Below are 17807 nucleotides of genomic sequence, written 5' to 3'. Positions count from 1 at the left end.
TAGTAGTAGTAGTAGTATAATTACTATTATTATTATTATCATTATTATTATTATTATTATTACAATTACTATTATTATTATCATTACTATTATTATTATCATTATTATTAGTATAATTACTATTATTATTATCATTATTATTATTATTATTATTATTATTATTATTATTATTATTTTTATTACATAGTACCGTAAAACTTCAATTAGTAGCCCGGGCTGTTAGTTGCTTAAACCACTGACATCAACAGGCCTATATTTGGGACAGGCCTGTAATTCCTTTCACACATAACTGTTGCGCAGCAAAGATGGGAAACGCTATCAAATTGTTTATTTAAACCAGTATTAATATTACTTGTTGAAAAATTAGGCTTCAAATAACATCAGTTATGAATCATTCATTTGATGTAGCTCTGACAGAGCACATAGAGAGATAGAGAGTTATGGCACTGGTTTTACAGCACCTGAGGATAACTGCACCTGGCGTACTGACACACCACTTTATCCTGTGCAGACAATATTCATAACTTGGATTAATTCTTAATTCTCTTTTGATTCTTTTCATGTGAGGACCCTTATGGATCAAAGGAATATGAATATCTGACAGGGTAATCGAGGGATGGACACATAATTTGAGGAAGCCAACAACCCGGTTTTATAAATCCAAAAAACATCTATAAAAAAATGAACTGCTTGGCAACCAGACCAGGCGTCTAATGGAGACAGGTGCTTATTTGTCAGAATGTGTAGCCACTGTGGGCTAGTTAAAGGGACTGGGCGTTTAATCTAGACCAGGCCTTTATTTGAAGTTTTATGGTATCTTCCATATGGGAGGTGCAGCTCTGATTGTTAAAACAGCGCACAGAAAAACCAAGATGATTTCTGTGAGTTTTATTTTGTTTCTGCTGATTAAACAAAAAGGATCTTACTCTTGACGAAAAACGTACATCTCTGTAGGGATACAGTGGGATTAAAATCTTTTTCTAAGGCCAGCTGCATTAGACCTTGTCCCACACTCTGTTATGTGTACTCTGTTTTTATTGCTTTTATCTTGTTTTATTTGTCTTGTTTTCGGTAACTGTTTTGAAACGTCCTACACAATTAAAGTTTATTATTATATTAATATCTAGGGCTTTAAGAATAAATATTTTGAACTATGATTGTCTGTTTATTAATTCTGATAATCTATTGCGGAAAGTGAGTAAAAAATTCCCACAATCCTTCCAGTAATCTTGTCATACACCGATAATAACAATCTGAGCCTGTCTGTGTCAAAAACAAGCACTATTAGTGGACGTAAATTGAGAGTGTGAACATGCCCTGAGTTCCTCTCACTTAATGCTGGACCAGTTTCAAACAACGTTGTTCCCGTTAGTCACTTACACACAAGAGCAAGGGAATATAGGACCCAGGTTGTACCAAAGTACCCTTAACTTTGGATGTTTAAGTTTATTTCACGTGCCACCCAACAGCTCTTGAGGATGTGGCTTTTTGGGGGCATTCCTGTAAATACAGACTGTATCTATGAACATGATTACAACTGGTCTCCATGGGTCCCCCGTTGCTGCCAGGCCCAAGAAACTTTCCCTTTTCCCCCCTTATGGGTGGCCCCGACTGGAGGGGCACATTTTCTTTACTGCAAGTCATCGAGGATGGCATCTTAACATGTTTTGTCTAAAACATGCGGGTGCTTTTACTGCGTTTCTTTCTCTCTTTTTTTTGAAAATATGGAGGATGAAGGTGAAGATGTGTGAATCATTACTGAAGACCAAGATGTTCAAAACAACACAGTGATTTTATTCACAGACACAGTTCATGACACAGTTCAGTTTCATACACGGATAATGAACACAAACATCAAATTCATCGTGGGGAAACTGGGACAAAGAGTTTCATTTGATGGTGTTCAGACTGAACTCAGAACAAACACCACAAACAGACAGTTATGTATCACCACGGAGAGCCGAATGAGTAAAAAAAGAGTTGGATGATCTGTTTTTTCTTCGGAGACGTCACTTCTTCTTCTTCAGTATAAAATCAAACATCATCGCTGTCTCAAATGTGTAAAAGTCAGATTTATTTAAAACATTTCCTCTACCAGAATAAAAGTTATAAAAACACTCCCATATTTTTTCTTTAAGAGAGTTTACAGTTGGCAGTTTTTCATTCTGTTGTTAATATATGCTTTAAAAAGTTTTGCGTCACTGACTCTGTTTAATCTCACTTCATTCACAGTAACGTTAACAGTCAGCACAGTTAGTCAGTGTAAACCCCAGTCACTTCATGATGCGTTCACTTCCCCCTCCCAAAAACAACACAAAACATTTGTACAATAAAGTTTCTGCAAAAATCTTTGTTCAGAGTTTAAAAATCAAGAACACCAGACATTATTCATACCAACTAAAGGAAGAAAATCATTGTGACAATAAGTGAACACCAGCATTGTTCCAAAAAGTCTCTGTATTTCCTACACTCTGCTTATACATTACCAGCCTTTGTAAAATGGAAAATCACGTGAAAAAAGTCTAAATAATCCGGAGAAAATTCCATCTTTTTGACCAAATATATTCTCAGTGTAGAGTTTAAAATGCTAAAAGGCTGATGCGTGAGGATTAAGACAGATTTGAATCATTATTAGTAAAAGTGGAACATGGATGAACAGTGGAAAAGTAGATTATGTTGGACATTTTTTATTTCCACAATAAAAACTTGACGCCTTTGATATCTATTTATTTTACACAGCATCCTCTCTCTTTGACAGAAGTCCTTGATACTCAAATGAAAGATCTGGGATGAAGTATACCTTTAACGCCAATTATATAAACCCAGTTTTTTACCTTTCTGTAACATTGGTTATATCACAGATGTATAACGAGAACTGGCACACTAAGCCAAAAAAGATCCACTTCCGGGGTTCAAAATTAGCCTAACCTTCTGCATCATTAGGTCCATAGAGAAGGCGTAATATAGACGTAAACACTATTTGGACGGGATTAGTTTTACATGGGCACGTGGGGTAATGTCACTTTACCACAGGACGTCAGTAATATTAATGGCCAATTCGCACGGGATAAGAAATATCAGTGAAACTACCACAAGTGGGAGGGGTAAATCCATTCACGCACCGCCGTCCCCTCCTGTCGTCATGTGCGTATGACGTTGCTTCCTGTGCGTACCACACTCAAACGCACTTGAATTGTGTTCGTCGTAGGCCCACAGTACCTGAGGTTTCACATGGACTTGTCCGACTGTGAAGTGCAAAACTGAATGCTTCTTTAAGAGCCTCCATGCTTGAAAATCCGCGAAAAAACACTTGTAAACAGGATATGATGAAATATATACACACATATTTACTGCTGGTCTATTCACACGGGATTAGTATTACCTGAGGTAATTGTCAGGGACCCTTTTACAGAAGGTAAAAGTCGCGATAATCTTTACTGACATCGTGCGGTAATGATTACTGACATGGCACATTGGGATGGAACTAAAATTTCTGGTAATTATTACTTTACCCCACGTACCTATGTAAAACTAATCCTGTACGAATAGGGCTTTAGTCGGCTAACTTCATGTTTAGTCATCTGCTATCTTAAAAGGGAGATAAAATGATTTAAGATTTTGGCTCTTCCAGACTTTTCAAATGTTATTAGACCGAAAGTATCAAATTCCGATTGCGAAACGAATCATCTCGCAGGGGTTGTGACGCTGAAGAAATGCGGCATCACGTGACGGACCCGCAAGTTGTAGCTACAAGGTTTAGCCACTATGTAAATTGGCCTCAAAGTCCAGGGTGCACTTCCTGGGGGGGCTGAGTAATCTGTCAAAGTGCCCATTGGAAGGAAATTGTAAGCCAGCATAAAGAACTGAGTGTCGCCTGAGAGGTGAATTACAGCAGTGAGACCTACAGGGGGCAGCCAGAGTACTGGAGGTAGGTACTACTGGAAGTAGCAGCTCACTGATGGGCAAATTCAAGAATGTATTGTGGTCAGTGATAGCACCATGAATCGTGCACAGCTTGCAACCACTTTTTCCCCAGTCTCAACATCTGATTCACAAAAGATATTGCACTCAAGATATTACAGCGCAAACACGCCCTTGAAGTTTTGCAGCTGAGTGCAATTTGCCTTTCTTTGTTTCTGACTGCAATTATCCACGTGGCAAAGTTTAAATGTTGCCTCCGCACCAAGATCACAGTCAGGAGATTAATGACAGAGACCAAAAGAAAACTGACTGTTTTGACGGAACTGATTTTCCCACGAGCTACAGGTCCTGAAAGATGAGGTGCAAACGTTCCTCAAAACTCCAGGAGGGGAATTAAATGTGACGGAGAGAAACAGTATTTGGGATTTAAAATCCTGGCCCGTCAGTTGTGTTGGTCTTATCAAACACACACCTTCAGACTGTAATAGACAACCGCATGATCACTGTAAAGTCTGGTGTTACAGAGCGCTTCAGTTCCCAACATCTCTCTGAAGATGATAATAATTTCACTGTAACGGTGCTGATCTTTGTGAATTGGACTGTTCTTGCACTGAGGCTCCTTCGCATAGAAATGGGACAATTTCGCGCCAAATATTAACTCATTTAAATCTCAAGCACTAGTTGCTATTTGGCAGTGCAGTTCAGGGTGCATTGAGAATTACATGGTGTCTGTATGTCTTGTCTGTGCAGGTTTATCAGCTGCAAAACCCGCGCAGTCCTTTTGTAAATTCACCCGAGTTAAATCTTATTTTATTTTATTTCACAGTGGTGGAGGAAGCATTCAAATCCTTTGCTTAAGTAAAAGTACTCATACCACATCGTAAAATTATTCTGTTACAAGTTGAAGCCGTGCATTGAAAATGTAACTTAAAGGAAAAGTCAGTAACAATAATCAAGTATTAAAAGTAAAGGTACCCAATCCAGAAAAATCTTAAAATAAACCACCCAAAAAACATATTAAAAAACGTTATAAAACAACTTAAATGTTTGTCAAAAAGTTGCCAATTCATTTTCTGTCAATTGGCTGATTGATTGTAATTGTTTCAGCTGTACATGTATTAACTGCTGAGTAGTTTAATCTATAACAAGAGATGATATTTTATAAACTTTTCTTATGCTTTCTGTGCAAAAATCTTCATGTGTAAAGTAACTGACGCTTTCAGATAAATATAGTTCAGTAAAAAGAATGATACGTCTGTCAGGTACGTAGAGGACTAGAAGTTTAAAATGGCAAGAAAAGAGCAGACTCAAGTACTCTGACTTTGTACATAAGTACAGTACTTGAGTAAATGTACTTAGCTAGTGTCGTATCCAGTCCAAGTGTTAGTGAGCGAGACACTAAGCCGAATCTGCTCAGCACAACTTCATATTTAAAGGATTTGACCTGATGAAAACTGTATGTAATGTCCTGACTGTCACACTCTGTAATGTTGAACAGTTTAGGTTAAACTTCCTACAGAAACAGATGATTCTTACCCAGCTCCCAGTTCAGTCTGACCTCACTGGGATGAACAAAATAATAGAAACACGTCTCATTAAAAAGCAGTACAGTTCCACAGCACCATGAACTACACCCTCACTGTTGAATCAACACCTCTGTCAAACAGCTTGAACACAAACTGAGCCCTCCTGAGGGGCGGATTTGTCACAGTGCTGCTGTGTTGCTTTAGTTTAACTGTTAACTGTCATAAAAACAAATGATTCAAAAAAGTGCCAATCAGCTTCATAGCTTAATAGGCTTAATTAGGATTTTTAAAATGCCCACACAGTGTCTCGAGCGCCAGTCAGTTCAGAGATAAGAGGTCAGAGACTTTTCAGTTTCTGAAATGTGTGATGTGTTTGGCAGGTGGGGGCAGGGGGCCTCACGGACCTGATGTCCCTCTGAAAGTGGCTTCGATCTGCTCCAGTGTCTTTCCCTTTGTTTCTGGGATGAAGGCGATGGTGAAGATGACATTGGCGATGCACATACAGGCGAAGAGCCAGAAGGTTCCAGCGCTGGTTAGAAGAACCTGGAAGAGGACGCAGTTATGTGATGACGTTGGAAAGGCCACAGAGAAGGTTTCAAGGTTTCACGATACATTTAGCAAAACACATAGAGAAGGCACACAGTGCCCACACACAGGTAGAGCTGCAACTAAGGTCAATCATCCACCTCACCAGGATCTACAGCAATGACATCGGAATGCCACCCACACTAGATAAGTGTGGTCAGATGGTGCCAAAGAGAGGGAAGGTGATCAGAACCGAGGGGGTTGAACTACCAGGGGGCAGCATCGCAGATGTTCAGGACAGCTACAAATACCTTGGGGTCTAGCAGGCAAATGGGAACCATGAGGAGCCCGCAAGGAAGTCAGCCACAGCCAAATACCGACACAGAGTAAGGCAGGTCCTGAATAGTCAGCTGAACGGAAAGAACAAGGTCCGAGCCATCAACATGTACGCCCTGTCAGTCATCAGATACCAGCTGGTGTAATATGCTGACCAAAGGGGGAGACAGAGGCCACTGGTATCAAGACAAGGAAGCTTCTCACGATGCATGGAGGGTTTCATCTCAAGTCCAGCACCCTGGGACTGTGCACCAAGGGGGGCCAAGGACTGGTGAGCATCAGAGCCACTGTCCAGGAATACATCAGGAAGATGGCCCCTGCAGACGAGCTGCTAAGTGAATACCTCAGGTGGCAGAAAGGCAGCAGGGTGAGAGGGGGATTTTATTTTATTTTTAAATAGTAGGGGCAGCAGTAGTTCAGTCCAAAGGGGGCTTGTCTTGGGAACTGGAGGGTCGCTGGCTCAAGCCTCCCTACGGACCACATATGGGGCGTGGTCTGGAAGCTGGAGAGGTGCTAGTTCGCCTCTTGGGCACTGCCGAAGTGCCCTAAGAGGACACTAAACCGCCCAACAGCTCGGGGCGCCCGTCCAAAGCAGCCCCCTCACTCTGACATCTCTCCATTTAATGCATGTATAGGTCCTGTTTGTGCATGTGTGTGTATTTCGGGCCTGTGTGTGTATGACAACAGAAGGAAAAAAACTGAAAACCAAATCATTACCCACACCTGATCTGGCCTCAAATAAAAAAATGTCCCAAAATCTATTTTTTAACCACCAAAACCCTTCAAATAGTGTCCTGTTGAGCACTCACCATCATGTCCTTGAAGTTTTTGGTGACGATGAACGCCATGGTCCAGTTGGTGAGGACGCACACAGCGCTGGCGACCCCCCTCGCTTTAGAGGGGAAAATCTCCGACATGACCAGCCATGGGATCGGACCCCAGCCCAGAGCAAAACCTGAACACAGCAAACATTGTTAATGTGGCGTTTTCTCCTCTTTACTTAGTCATTAGAGACAAAACCTGTCACATTTAACACAAGACATGTCGTTAAAACAATGCTACAAAGAGCGCAAAACAGACACACATGAAGGGGGGAACTGTGAGAGACAGCTATAACTGAAAGCTGATAGGTCGAATGAGTGGACAAAGGGATTCAGACAGAGGGAGAGCAGAGGGATGAAGACTGCTGGAGCTAAGTATCTCTAACTGTCTGTGACGCAGTGATCCGACCTGTGATGAAGACGGCCATGCTGGCGAGAGCCAGCCAGGCCAGGTCAGCGTGGGGTTCTTCTCCAGCCGTGCTCTGCAGGTCCAGCACCAACAGGCTCAGCGAGGTGGTGCTGTGAACTTTGGTCATCAGGTAGAAATAAACCCCGAATGCTGTGGTGCTGATCGCCATGGCAACACCTTGATTATTGAAGGGAAAACAAAGAAATTCTGTCATAACCTCGTCATCGTGTCTGATGGTAATGAGAGCGTGAACTGATTAAACTATTTCATTCCAAAACCCAATCAGTTTTTTGTATTCCATGTCTCTGTAAGGGAGTCTCATTAAAGCTGGGGTAGGTAGTTTTTTATTTCCCTCGCTGGATCAGCAAACTTTCTCTTGCTGCCATTTTAGGAGCCGTACACATGACGCTTTTTCTGCGCCCTCATATTCACTGTTCTCAATGTAGACGTGCGGCAGGCGCGCTCAAACACCAGAGCGACGAAGTTGCGGCATGCATGCGTTCTGTAGTATTTTTCAGAGCGTGACAGCTGTTCAAATTTTGAATCGCAGCAGTGTGCACTGCTTGTCATGTGATGCGGAATAACCAATCACAGCCGACAGATATCTTTCCCTTCTCCCGAAAATATCAGTCTGTGATAAATATGGCGGAGAAGTTGATCATGTTAGTGCAGAGCTACCCAGAGCTTTACACCTGTCTCACAGACGATAGGCCTACACACTTATAAACAGCTCCTGGAAGAAGATCAGCTCTGCACTCAGGATTTCAGGTAGATAGGCTATGGTAACATGCTTGTTGAGCTTTAGGGCTGCAACTAACGATTATTTTCAATGTCGACTAATCTGTCGATTATTTCTTCGATTAGTCGACTAATCATTTCATTGAAAAATGTGTTAAAATGTTGAAAAATGTCAGTCTGTCTCGCCCAAACCCCAAAATTATGTCATCTAATGTCTTGTTTCGTACTCACGCCACTCATGTTTTAGTTCACCGTCATGGGAGAGTGTGTAAAGCTGCCAATATTTGAACGTAAGAAGCTGCAATAAGAGTATTTTGGGTACTTTACAGTACTTTTCTATGAAAAATGACTCAAACAGATTAGTCGACTACTGAAATAGTCACTGATTATTTTAATAGTTGATTAGTCAACTAATCTTTGCAGCTCTACTGAGCTTTAGATGCAACCTGCCGCAGCGCTCTTGAAAGATGGCACAATAAAGGCACACAAGTAGCGCCCAGCGCCCAACCTTGTGTTTTCCAGCCAGTTAAAGACGCAGCATGTGTACAGCCCCATACAGGTTAGATCTGACACTGCTGCTGGCTACCAGCCCGCTGTGACACCCAGCGCTGGGAGGTTTGCACTGGCTGATTCAACCCACTACAGCCACCAACCAAAGGTCGGGCTCGGAGCTGCAGCCCGCTCTCCTCCCACTGAAGCAGTCCACAGCGGTGGGGAGCGAGATGAAGGGACCTCTGCAGCTAATTCTCGTCTCATTTATGGTCCGATGAACAGAGACAGAGAGAGGGGGGCTGAACAACTCTACACGAAATAAGATTAAATAAATCAATGTATGGGACATACTGGGTCACTGTATGAAGCGCCTGCATGCCCTTGGGGCTCAGGACAGAGAGGGGAGAGCTGCAGGAGAAGGCTGTTTTTTCTAATTCTGACTGTTCTTTTTGCTTTCTCAAATGTCTGCCTACCCCAGCTTTGAAAGGGACGCTGCGGTTTAATGTGAGTTACTTAAAAAGACGACCTCCCAGGGCACCCCAACTAGAAAATAAACAAAGTTTGTTTAAAAATATTAAAACAGATGAAAATACCTGAGATGATGAGAAGAATTTTTCTTCCAGCTTTGTCCATGATCAGCGCTGCCACTCCCGTAAAGACGACCTGAATCAGACCCACGATCACTGAAGCCAGGTCACTCTCCTAAAAACAACAGCAAGACGTTTACATCCTTTCAACAAGACACAGTTATGTTCTTACTGAAAATATACAGAGGTGTTGCAGCTTTCTGATGTGGTCATAAAAATTCACAAAAATTCTGGGAATGATTTCTCGTCAAAATTTAGCTGAAAAAATAGTTTGAGTTTGCATTTGAACTCAGACAAAGTTTTTTTTTTCATGGAGTAAGTACTTTTTTAAAAGTTAAATGATTAACTAGAACAGGTAGTTGTGTGGTACATTTTTTCAGCATATCCTAAAAACCTTTATCATTGTTTACAAACCAATGTGGAGGTATTTTTGGTAAGAAAAGGCCAATTATGATTTCAATTATCATATTTTTTTTCTTAGCTCCTGGTTATAAATCCAGATTTTCACCTTAAATTGCATCAAAGTGTTTTAGCTGCATCAGAGGACATTAACAAGAGCAACACTTGCAGACAGACATGAGAGGACAGAAGTTGAAGAGTCATGTGTAATTGTTACTGAGTGCAAAGTTAATTTCTCCTGAATAAATAACAACTTAAAAACTCTTCACCTTAAAATGTGCCTGTTCAAATATGTTCTCAGCGTAGAACATGATGGCATTGATCCCTGTCATCTGCTGAAAGATCATCAGCATGATGCCGATCACCAGAGGCTTGTAGATACCGGGGTCCTTCAGGTCGGACATCTGGAAACTGGAGCCCTGAGAGGACACACAGAGAGCAAGAACAAGTCTCAGGAGGAGAAACTGGTGGAGTTGTGGAGTGAACAAGAGTCTGAATTTAATCCTGTGTGTGTCTGATCCATCAATTAGCACTTATTTAAACTAGAAATAAGATAAGCTTGAACAGTTCACCTCTCATTCCTCTATCGCCTCCCTCTAAAATAATGCAGTTAACCAAGGAATTGTTAAAATGTCATATTTTTTAAATGAAGTTTGGTGTAGTATTTTCCACCAGGAGCAGGATGGGAAATAATCTAAAAAGGAATCTAGTTGAAGACTTGCATATAGTGACCCTGCATGATCAGCAGTCTTTGTATAATCTAGTTCTGAGTTTTCAAAAGTATTTTCAAAATAATCTCAAAGTCTTCTAGTGTAGGGTGAGCATAGATACTGGGACTGCAGACTATTCGTCTCCTGGTCCTAAACAGTCAGTTAGCAATGAGGAGGACGGTGCTGCTGAGGTCATACAATCATTTCATTTGCTGATTTGAGGCTTCAGTTCCTGCAGCGTCTCCTGTGGTGACTTCACCAGTGCATCGCTCTGTTCCTTGTTTCTCACATTCTCACTGGCTCAAACTGTCCACCGCATCACAGCCAAGCCAACCGACCACAGACTCACCTGCTCCTCACAGGCGTCCTCGATGCGGGCGCACTCCCACTCGACGGGGGCGTCCGGCCCTCGCAGGAAGCGCAGCGCCTCCTCAGCCTCCCGCCTCTTGCCCTGGGACAGCAGGTACCTGGGCGTCTCTGGCATGAAGCACATGCAGACCATCAGCAGCGTGGGCGGGATGGAGCTGCAGATCGCCAGCCAGCGCCAGTCCACGTAGAGACCTGCAGGACGAGTTCACACAGCTCAGGATGAGAAGCTGGAGCCGGACAATAACTTAAACAGTTATATGATTATCGATTGATTTTCTGTCAATTGACTGATCTATTAACAGACAGATCAGCCTCTCGTCAGTCTATCAATTAATCCACCAAAACCATATTAACATGGTATGGAGTCAAAACAACAAACAAAAATATGGACAAAACAACAGCAGCAAGCAGAAATTAAAGGGACAGTTCACTGCAAAATCAAAGGTACATATTTTCCCTGACGTGTAGTGTTATTTTTCAATCTAGATTTTTTGGTGTGAGTTGCCGAGTGTTGGGTATATCAACCAGAGAGATGTCTGCCTTCTCTCCCAATATAATGGAACTAGATGGCACTCAGCTTGTGGTGCTCAAAGTGCCAAAAATACATTTAAATAACTCAACAGTTTAATGTAGGATCTACTTTCTTTCAACCAAACTACATCTGCCAACTGTATCACTGCGCAGAAGGAAGTGCGCGTCTACTCATGGACGAGAGGCCGTGTGTGTGTCCGTGCCAGATGTAAGCATTAAGCTAGCTCTGTGGTGAGGTAGTAGATGCATGCTTCCTTCTGCACGGTGAGCTAGAGGGTGTAGTTTGGTAGAAAGAAAGTAGCTCCTCCATAAACGGCTCACATAATTTTAGGGTGAACCACAATCTAACTAAGACACGAAATCAGACTAAGAGGACGCTGACGCTCCTTGGATATTAAAGGACCTCCCAAAAGCAAGATGAATCCTTTTGAAAAAATTAAAATGTAATTTCACACCATGACATCAGCTACCTTTGCCCTTTTGGCTCCATTTTCAAAAATGAAACGCAAGAAGGTTTGAGTTTTTGTTTCTCCCCCAGCTGTGCTTGAAACATGCCAGGTCCTGCGCTGTGCATGACAGACTGAAGGCTGCAGGACACAGTGGAGCCTTGTCAGGTCCAGCTGTCCTCACGAACGTCCTCCTGTGCTGCATCTAAAAATACATTCCTCTGCTGATCTGATTGTTCCACTGCATTTTTTACAACGATCACGGTGTTCAAATGGTGCTGAGCAGCAGCTGGTTTGTGACAAAGTATTATATAAATCAAGTATTCCTTTGAAAAACATGAGTACATGGACATGTTTACAGTTATTCCATCTGGTGATTCATTTATAAATATAAATATTTATCATAATAGATTCAAATGTGCCAAAAAATGTATAGTCCTTAACTGTTAATTTAGCAAACTGATGCCTTTTTCATTTGTCCTTCGCATGACATCAGTTTAACAAATCACTAAAAAGTTTGTATTATAAAGAGCCATTTAACCAAAATGACATAACAACGTATTCCTTCAGTGTCCCCTAACACGAGACGTCATGTGACACGCCAGCGTCTGTTAGGTACACATGAATGGCATGCAGCTAACAAGATTAGGGCGATGACAGCGAGGCTGCTGTGGAACAGGCAGCTGATCATATCTGAGGATGATCACATCACATGATGGCCAGGTTTTGGTCATCTGTACTTCGTAACCTTTGATCCAGAGGTTTGAAACAGAACAGCAACCTCAGAAAAACTCACTATAAACTAAACCGTGTTGTCACGGGGGGGTTGACATGAGCGACAGAGAGAATGAAAAACCGAAAAAGAAAAAATATGACATATTTTTAGATAAGAGGGCAGACTTGTAGCTCTGTGTTACGTATAGGGTCATAATGTTGGATGCTGTAAAGTTACATCATGGAAAACCTTCAATGATTTACAGCTCGTAAACTGCTGTGGGTTTGGGTGACCTTACGGGACTTCTTTCTTATCTTTACTTAAACATTCAGTGAGTTTCAGAGTCAGACTTTACATCAGGAGATTTAAAGGGACAGTTTGGATCTTTTGAAGTGGTGTTGTGTAAGGATCTAATCCATAGTCAGAGCATTACATACAGTAGATGACAGTCAGCATGCCCCCAGTTTGGAGAAGAGACAGGAGTACAACCCTCACAGCCACCAGACTCCATTTAGAAATACAGTAATTTAACATCATTGAGCACAGGAGCTGCTGGTCTGCTGTCACCTTGATCAGTTAGTTTGTTATTGTTATTGTGTCACATTGGTGACTCAAATAAAGCTGAACTTACGTACCTGCGAGATAGACTCCCATGATGCCTAGCACCACCATGAGTTGCACACAAGAGCCTAACATCCCGCGGACCCGCTCGTGTGCCATCTCGGAGATATACAGCTGTGTGAAAAGAGACAGAGAGAGAATTACACAGAGGACAACATCAGAGATACTGACAGCAAACGACCAACTCTCAGTGATATTTAAGGCCGTTTAGGCAACGCTAAAATCTATAGAAACCTAATCATTAATGAGCCTGGACACTTGGGACTTTCCCCAGAAAAAGACACCAACAACGACGACATCTATAAACTGTAAGACAACAGACCAAATCATCAATTAAAATGCTGTTTACTTTCCTGATTGATTCATTGTTGATTATTTGTTCAAATTCCATTTACAATGACATAAAATATAAAAGCACATCTGAAGCTCACATCTGAGACGCTAAAACCAGAGAATGCATCTTTAGCTTTAAGAGTCACTTACCAACTCACAAAGTGTATTCTAGAGATTAAAGGGACAGTTCAGAGTTTTTGAAGAGGAGTTGTATGTGGTGCTTTTCCATAGTCAGTGTACAACAAACAGTAGATGTCAGTTTGGAGAATGAGGCTAGAGTTCAACATGGAAGGTAAGCATGTAGTCCCACTTAAAAAAAACAAAACAATCAATATTCATTTAAGTGTATATTTAAGTGTTTTCACTGCTTTACTTTAATGTCAGACAGTGATTTCCAACTGGAAAATGAAGCTGTTATATCGCTCTGTTCAAAGCCAGACTCCACTGAGGAAAAACACTAGGGCTGCAACGATTAGTCATTTTTCATAGAAAAGTACTATAAAGTACCCAAAATACTCTTATTGCAGCTTCTTACGTTCATTGCAGCTTCTTACGTTCAAATATTGGCAGCTTTACACACTCTCCCATGACAGTGAACTAAAACATGAGTGGCGTGAGTACGAACCAAGACATTAGATGACATAATTTTGGGGTTTGGGAGAGACAGACCGACATTTTTCAACATTTCAACACGTTTTTTGATAAAATGATTAGTCGACTAATCGAAGAAATAATCGACAGATTAGTTGACAATGAAAATAATTGCTAGTTGCAGCCCTACTGAACACAGAACTTGCTGGTCTACTGCTGCCTCCATCAGTTAGTTTGTTTGTGTTATTGTGCGACTTTAGTGTTTGAAAGAGTTAGTTTAGATTCACCAAAGACACACAATAGCACAAACACACTAACTGACTGAAGCAGCAGTAGACCAGCAGGTCCTGTGTTCACTGAGCTAAAATTACTGTTTTTCTCAGTGCAGTCTGGATTTGACAAGAGCATAGATGACGAACTTAATCTGTTGATGGCTTCTCCTTTAAAACGGGCTGTCTGACATTAATTAAAGCAGTGAAAATAATTTTAATGTACTGTAGTGTGCTCTTAAACTGATATTGATTTGTTTTTGTGGGACTTTTATAGGTGGCTAAAACACATTTTGTTGCTGACCCCTCTACAGCAGCTGCTTCTTCAAACTGGGGGTGTGCTGACTGACAAAAGATAAGTGCCCCATACAACACCACTTCTAAAAATCCAAACTATCCTTTTAACAACTAACTGAATAATTTATCAAGAGATTTTTATAAATATGAAACTTCTAAAACTCAAAGTTGTGCCAATAATCCTGTGAAAACACCACAAATATAAAAGTGGAGGGTTGTGATTAGTGACCAGACTGCCTGTCAGCTGGGGTTTCACAGTGATCAGGCCAAGGAAGCAAATGGCTGACTTCAACCGATTGGTCAAAGTAATCAGATTTTTAATGTGCGTGGATTTGTAGCGAGGCTGCTGGATAAATAAAAGAAGCGATGCCACGTCAGCTTCTTACCGGGACGACCAGTGACGTGACCCCACTGGCGATGCCGGTGAGCACTCTGCCAATGTAAAGCATCCACCTGTTCTGCGCTGCGATGATGATGGTGAAGCCGAAGACGAACGGCAGCGAGCAGAACATCAGACTGAGCTTCCTGCCGATCTTCTCCACCATCCAACCGCCCAACAGGCCGCCGAGTGCTGCTCCTATCGTCACTATGGACTGAGAAACAAAAACACAAAGACTTTTATTCACATGTGACCCTGTTTTTGACCAATTTTAATACTGCACGTTAGGGTGAAGTACGAAACAGGAAGGTAAATTATTACTAATTCCAATTTATAGCAAGTTTGCACACAGATGACCAAACAAAGCTACAACTAAAGATCTGTGATTGGATGTTTCTTATTGCAATGCACCCTGGGAGTCTCAGTTGTCTTCTCTTTTCCAGTTGTTAGGTCCACAGACTTTTAAATCAAATAATCAAAGATTTTCAAACACAGCTGTTCATCTTTTGAACTGATGATTCAACCGTTGCTCACCTAGCACTGGCTGTGTCTGCGCCTATTTCAGTGATACTCCACTTGAGGCCCACGGTAGGTTGCTGGGTGGCCCTCTGACCCTTTTGTAATTCAATATAAAAATGAACTGATTTACACTGGAATGTTTTTGCACTTTTATTGTAAATAAGGTGCCAGAGTGTATAAAAAAGCATTTAACTGCTAGGGGAGGAACCCTCTGACCTCACGACAGAGATCTGGGCTAATTATTTATATATTAATTACTGATGTTTATTTGTTACCTGGCCCTTTGGCCTCTTGTCATTTTGCAAAAGTTGCCTGTTGGCAAAACATAAAAAGTTGTTTGGAAAAATGTCATTTGAACTGTTTTTAGCCTCATTGTAGCCTGTAGCTCTGACTGCTTCTGTGTACACCGAGCTGACGTGTGTGCGCTTGCGTGAGACCGTGAGACATGGGCACCGCCTTCATGTGTGTTCACGTGCTTTCGCTGGTCTCGCACGCAAGTATGCACACGTGAGCTCAGTGTGCACAGAGAGGCAGTCAGAGCTACAGGCTACAATGAGGCTAAAAACAGAGTTCAAATGACGTTTTTCCAAACAACTTTTTATGTCGGGGCTTCAGGACACTTGGATCACTACGGACGAGCAGTATGGAGATATTTTGTGGTTTCAATTATGTGTTTTTGGATGTTTGAATCTGGGGCGCCGCCAGCCTCCATTAGGTGGAGTTGTGTTGCTACCTCCTCTCCCCTTGGATCTCTGCAAGTGATGTGAGGACTCTAAAACTTCACCTGAGCCTCCCTCGGCATATGGGTGAGTAGATAATGGCTGAATTTTCATGTTTGGGTGCACTATCCCTTTAAGACGCATGTTTTTCTTTACAATCATAAACATCTCTGTCTCGTTGCCTTTCAGTCTATTTCTCCTCTCATCAGTGATGTGAGACGCAGAGCTTCACAGCTGCTCTTAACACCCTCTCATGTCATGCCAGAGTCAGTGCAGCCACTGGCTTCTTCTCCAAATCAGCAGGTGGGCATGCTAGCTACTGACATGGTCATAATAATCATCTTCTCTTGGTTTAAATAACCTGGGTAAGTGTAATCCATACTTAGCTTCAAACATGTTTAGCTTCACATATAAGTTACCAAATCAAATCTTTTATTTTGATTGCATTTGACGTCTGTTATTAGAAGAGCTTTTTTCTGTGTTTCTTTACACTGTGACCAGGTTTACAACCCACGTGAATCCAGCGAGGTGTGTTCAGACATGTGATGACTCAAAACTGCTGATAAGTCGGTAACACATCATCTAAAAGCTGTTCTGTTTGAGGCATGTGATATTGCATCATCATCATCATCATCATACCCCAAACCACGAGGCCTGTTCACTGTCCAGCTGCAGATTAGGGTTAGCGATCCTGGTGAGTTCGGGAATGGCCGGAGAGCTGTACCCCAGCACGAAGCCAAAGCTCATGGGACCCAGAACAGACGCAAACGTCGCCAGGTACAACTTCCCATTTTTCACTTTACTGCGGGGAGAAAGAGGAACACAGCAGAGTGCAAAGGTCAAAGGTCAGTGTGTCAAATGTGATCAAAGGACAGTTCAGCTGCTTACATAAGTGCACTTTCAAATGTCTGAGTTAAATAAGAGAACTCTATAAACCCAGAGGAGAAATCTGCACTTGGTTTGTCATGTGAGTTTTAAGAATTAAAATAATGCGATCTATACTCTTTTTTATTATGTTCTTTTCACATTGCATGGTATGATCAACAGCAGCTGCGTGTTTTTTTAATGTTTGTTAATGGTTAACAGTGAAGTAAAGTTTTAGCAAAGTAACACTGACTTTTAATAAAAATGTGAAATACTAAGAATTATGAAAACATAGTTTCATCCATATTTTTTAGTGAAGAAGTTCAAAACCAATTACAAAAAATTGTGACGCTGTGTAAAACGTAAATAAAAACAGAATGCAATGATCTGCGAATGTCTTTAGACAAGGTATGTCATGTTCAAACTAAGAAACGTAATTGTTTTTTGTAAATATGAACTCATTCTGAATTTGATTCCTGTTCGCACGGAGGCAACAAAAGACTGGGAAAGTTGTGGGATGCTCCAAAAAACAAACCCCTGGAACATTCCACAGGTAAACAGGTTGATTGGTAACACATGATAGTATCATGAATGGTATGAAAGGGGCATCCTTGAAAGGCTCAGCTGGATTACTGTAACTCTCTATTATCAGGTAGCTCTAGTAAGTCCTTAAAAACTCTCCAGCTAATT

The 17807-nt window shown here is 41.5% G+C and overlaps 1 protein-coding gene across 1 annotated transcript in view; it reads right to left on the bottom strand.

Moving 5' to 3' along the window:
- Window positions 1-1773: 1773 nt before the first annotated feature.
- Window positions 1774-17807, bottom strand: part of slc2a8 (solute carrier family 2 member 8) — an 18675-nt gene continuing 2641 nt past the window's right edge. Inside the window, exons 3-11 of the mRNA XM_050050220.1 lie at window positions 16893-17055; window positions 15023-15229; window positions 13161-13260; window positions 10814-11025; window positions 10024-10173; window positions 9362-9470; window positions 7539-7715; window positions 7118-7263; window positions 1774-5990 (exon numbers count right to left, since the gene is read on the bottom strand). Coding sequence (XP_049906177.1) covers window positions 5844-5990; window positions 7118-7263; window positions 7539-7715; window positions 9362-9470; window positions 10024-10173; window positions 10814-11025; window positions 13161-13260; window positions 15023-15229; window positions 16893-17055 — 1411 coding nt within the window. The 3' untranslated portion in view covers window positions 1774-5843. The remainder of the gene's footprint in view (window positions 5991-7117; window positions 7264-7538; window positions 7716-9361; window positions 9471-10023; window positions 10174-10813; window positions 11026-13160; window positions 13261-15022; window positions 15230-16892; window positions 17056-17807) is intronic.

The sequence above is a fragment of the Epinephelus moara genome, chromosome 8 (genome assembly GCF_006386435.1).
Source record: "Epinephelus moara isolate mb chromosome 8, YSFRI_EMoa_1.0, whole genome shotgun sequence".
NCBI classification, from domain to species: domain Eukaryota; kingdom Metazoa; phylum Chordata; class Actinopteri; order Perciformes; family Serranidae; genus Epinephelus; species Epinephelus moara.
Note: the sequence above shows the minus strand (reverse complement) of the source record. Positions and strands in the feature narration are given on the sequence as shown.